We start from the raw sequence: 4,967 nt of genomic DNA, 5'->3' as shown, positions 1-4,967 counted from the left end.
CCCCATCCTGCCTTCCTTGTTCATCTTTCTCCCGCCACCCTTTTGATTGTGTATTGATATTTGAGTTGTCTTTACTTTATAAAAAGCCGCTGCTGTAAGCAATATATTGCTAAGTTTCATCCATTTTGTTGCAAGAGGCTGTAGTCCATTTATTTTGTGTAATATCCCATTGTGACATTACCACAGTTTACCCACTTTCTGGTCGAAGCGTATTATTGGGTTGTTTCCAGGTTTTTCCTGGAGACAGTGTGTGAGGATCATTCTTGAGTGTGTCTCCCGTGATACATGTATAGGAATATCTCCTGGACATGCACCTAGGAGTGGAATTGTTCACGGTATGAAACTACAGGTTTACAAATAAGGCCATACTGTTTTTCACAGAACAAATTATATGAAAATAGAAAAACTGAAACTAAATTAAGACTAAACATCTGTAAAAATTTCTCACGTCTTCTTTTATGCTTCTTCTGACAATTGTTTACTTATTCTCTACTTAAACTTTATACAAGTTTTATTTTTTTTATTTATTTATTTTTTTTAAATTCCTTAATTTTTTATTCCTGGTACCACTACCACAATTTACAGGGCAATATATCTGATGTAATGAAAAGAAAAAGAAAAAGACAAAGCTACAACAGATATAAGACTTCAGGAATGTACATCTAATTGACACTACATTGCATTAATCAATAGCTGCACTTTTTGCAAACTGTGGCTATGACAGTCCTGAACAAGAAGGGTTTCCTGTTTAAGCTGCAGTAACTTTTCTGACTATGGATCATCGTTCCTTCTGTGGCAGATTTTTATAGTTCCTCTAATGCATTTGGGACGACTGTCTCAAAGTAACCTGCAGCTTTCCTGACAACTCCTCGCTCTCTCTCCTGCTAAGAACTGTAGCCCTTTTCTTCTGAAAATTTTTAGAACCTTCTGCTACCATATCCACCACTTCCACCACCAGAGCCATAACCACCACCATAGGGACTGCCCGAGCTTCTTCCACCAAAACTGCCCCCCTTCATGGGTCCATAATTTGATTACTGTTGTCCACTATAATTTCCAAAATCATTATAGTTCCCACCACCACCATAGTTACCTCCAAAATTTCCTCCTTCATTGTAACCATCATAACCTCCACCACCGCCACCATATCCACCTCCTTGGTTTCCATATCCTGGTCCACCACCACCATAGCCTCCTCTACTACTATAACCAGGACCACCACCATAGTTGCCACCATCACCTCCAAATCCATTATATCCACCATCACCTCCTCCATAACTACCTCTGCTGCCACCACCGCCACCACCATAGCCTCCTCTTCCACCAAAGTTTCCACCACGGCCAAAGTTACCACCACCTCCAAAGTTTCCTCCCCGACCCATAAAGTTGCCAGATCCACCGCCACGACCTCTTTGCGATCCGGCAGACTGCATTTCTTGTTTAGAAAGGGCCTTTTTCACTTCACAATTATGCCCATTAATAGTGTGGTATTTCTGAACAACAATTTTATCAACTGTATCATGATCATCAAAAGTTACAAAAGCAAATCCTCTCTTTTTTCCACTCTGTCTGTCCTCCATAACTTCTATGGTTTCAATCTTGCCATACTTTTCAAAGTAGTCTCTCAAATTATATTCTTCTGTATCTTCTTTAATACCACCAACGAAAATTTTCTTCACAGTTAGATGGGCACCAGGCTTTACAGAATCCTCTCTAGAAACAGCTCTCTTTGGTTCCACTACACGCCCATCAACCTTGTGTGGTCGAGCACACATTGCTGCATCCACCTCTTCCACACAAGAGTAAGTCACAAAACCAAACCCCCTGGAATGTTTTGTTTGGGTGTCTCTCATCACCACACAATCTGTAAGTGTGCCCCATTTTTCAAAATGTTCTCTTAAACTATCATCTGTAGTTTCAAAGCTCAAACCACCAATAAACAGTTTTCTCAACTGTTCTGGTTCCTTTGGATCATGTCCCTCCTCCCCCCTGCGGCGGCGGCGACGGCCGGAGTCGGGCTGGGGGCGACTGGGCGGCAGTTTTACCTCCATTTTGAGACCGGACTCGCCTCTTCCAAATCGAGTACAATATCAAACTTTATACAAGTTTAAGCTGAAGATTCACTTGCCCCATGTAGCCTTTTCTATTTAACCTTCTCCACAGTATTTCCCTGTTGAATCTCCTCAGTGAATGTATAAACTATACTATGCTATCATTTCACTGCTTTTCCAGTATCCTGTAATTATTCTTTAGGTCACTGATACCCATATTTTCATCCCAACATACACTGGTAATTTTATTATTATTATTATTATTTATTTTAAGTAGGCCCATGCCCAACATGGGGCTTGAACTCACGACTATGAGATGAAGAGTTATATACTCTACTGATTGAGTGAGTCAGGCACTCCCACTTGTAATTAAAAAAAATTTTTTTTAATGTTTTATTTATTTCTGAGAGAGAGAGAGCAGGGGAGAGTCAAAGAGAGAGGGAGATACAGAATCTGAAACAGGCTCCAGGCTCTGAGCTAGCTGTTAGCACATAGGCCGACATGGGGCTCGAACCCACAAACCATGAGATCATGGCCTGAGCTGCAGTTGGACGCTTAACCGACTGAGCCACTCAGGCACCCCTCACTTGTAATTTTAAAAACTTGAATAACATGTCTCAGCTCTACCATATTAATAACTACTCCTCAGTCAAAACTGGCAAAGGAGAGTATAATTATGTTTATAGAGGAAATTAAAAATAGAAGGGCAAATGTAATTATTTAATGTACTTAATAGGAATGACCTGTACATGTGTAGGGAAGCAATAAGATTCCCTTGAAATTTTCATTAAGCGTATAGTTATATGTAAGTTATAGTGCAGAAAACCTAATCCAGCAACCCATAAACAATCAGAAATCACTGAGAATCCACTTTTTTCTTCCTATTAGGGAGTTCATTCACATAGAAAAGGTGTGAATTTTGTATCTGGTTATATTTCACCCTTTGCTTTGGTTGGTAGGAAGCTTGAAGGTGAATTTCTGGCCCATCTTTAGTAACTCCGGTATGTACTTTTGTGTATGAACTTTTACTCTTGGCTTCTTTACTTCTAAATGCCTTCTATTTGTATTTTGTCACATGTATTTTGGTAATTTATCTCAAATCTTTTCTGGGACACAGTGGGGCATAAGTGACCAAATAAATCCATGAATTCACAAATGAATGTACAAAAACTAGGATGCATTAAAGTAGCCACGGTTCATGCACAGTTTGGGTCCCCTGAGCTCATTCCCTAGATCAGAGCTCTGTGAAGCGTGTTGCCCTGGGAGGCGCAGCCTCAGATGCGGGCCTGCTGCGTCTGCTGCTTTCCTTCCCTTTCCCCCAACCACCAAGATGGTCCCTAGTTGGACGTGGCATCTAGATTTTACTTAAAGGGTTTTGATGCAACAAAAAGTACAAATGTGTCTTCTTCACACGTCCAGAGTTAAGGTAGACGATGGACAATGATTCTCTGACAGCATCTCTAAATAGGCAGAGTACCGTTTGAACATTATCATAAAATACTTACCAACCTCAGAAGTATTTTATAGGATGAAGAAGAGAGACGACTATCCGAGTCAAATGAAGTGATTTCTAAATATAGGAACTAATAAACCACGAATTTAGTTTTGTTGTTAGAAAGCAGGCACGACCATTGTGAGATCACAATGCCCACTTGCTCTCGACTTTCTGAGTGTGCCAAGCCTTAAAGGAGAGAGGTCCTCTGGCTTCCATTACTTGGATGCACACCACACATCTGCACACACAGGGAAGCATGTGCACTGTACAGCTGCTGGGTTTCAGGATCCATTCTGACTGCTTCTCCCAAATGAGGCAGGAGGTGTCCATTTACAAGGGATACAAACATTCCCATTGCCTCATTTCCTCTCAACACTTTGCTCCTATTGATGCCAAAAATCATGCACTGTGGTGGTCGGTTGTACATACTTCCGTGAGGCTGAGTTCCGTAACGGTCAGGACTGCCCACTAGGTGTCTTTGCATCCCTAGCCCCGAGTATATGCTTCGCACACAATAAAACAATAATTAGATGGAGGGGTGCCTGGGTGGCTTAGTCGGTTAAGCGTCCGACTTTTGCTTAGGTCATGATCTCGCGGTTTGTGGGTTCGAGCCCCGCGTCGGGCTCTGTGCTGACTGCCAGCTCAGAGCCTGGAGCCTGTTTCAGTCTGTGACTCCCTCTCTCTCTGACCCTCCCCTGCTCACGCTGTCTCTCTCTCTCTCTTAGAAATAAATAAAACATTAAAAAATTTAAAAAAAAACAATAATTAGATGGGAACCAGAATTATATGAGGTCAGTTCTCACAGTTCCTTTGCTCTACCAGCTACGATATGTTTAATTATTCAGTAAACAAGTACTTGAAAGCGCTCTGAGTGTGAGGTGTCTACTGTGCATGGCACAACACTTCTGAAATGAGCTGTGATTCGGAAGCGAGCCAGGTCTAATATGATGAGGCGGGAGCCACAGCCTTAGTGGACAGGGTTTCTTAGAAATATCTACTTTCTGAAGGACCATGTGGGAGGAGGAGGAGGAAAATAGTCGGGGAGAGGGAGGGAGGTAAACCATGAAAGACTCTTGAATGCTGAGAACAAAGTGAGGGCTGATGGAGGTGGGGGAGAGGGGAAGGGGGGTGATGGCATGGGGGAGGGCACTTGTGGGGATGAGCACTGGGTGTTATATGGAATCCAACTTGACAATAAACTATGAAAGAAGAAAAAAAAGAAATATCTACTTTCCTTTCTCATAAAGAGTTCATTGTGGAGCCCCAAACTTGTTTCTTCCCCTCTACTCTGGGGTCAGGAAAGGAGAGTCGGCACATGGCACACACAGGACCTGGATTCGCCACACTCAACAGAATACCATAATAACAAATAATAAACTTTAATTTGAATATATTACAGTAGAATATAATTCTTTTGATGT

General features: G+C 41.9%; 1 protein-coding gene across 1 annotated transcript; it reads right to left on the bottom strand.

The window, feature by feature from the left end:
• Window positions 1-653: 653 nt before the first annotated feature.
• On the bottom strand, window positions 654-2,051 carry LOC120232949 (heterogeneous nuclear ribonucleoprotein A3-like). Its single transcript, XM_039233984.1, has one exon. The coding sequence runs from the start codon at window positions 2,049-2,051 to the stop codon at window positions 1,035-1,037; it is 1,017 nt and encodes a 338-aa protein (XP_039089915.1). The 3' UTR covers window positions 654-1,034.
• Window positions 2,052-4,967: the final 2,916 nt, after the last annotated feature.

This window comes from Hyaena hyaena, unplaced genomic scaffold (genome assembly GCF_003009895.1).
Source record: "Hyaena hyaena isolate Hyena2069 unplaced genomic scaffold, ASM300989v1 scaffold_82, whole genome shotgun sequence".
In the NCBI taxonomy this organism is placed as follows: Eukaryota; Metazoa; Chordata; class Mammalia; order Carnivora; family Hyaenidae; genus Hyaena; species Hyaena hyaena.
This window is presented reverse-complemented; position numbering and strand designations above follow the sequence as displayed.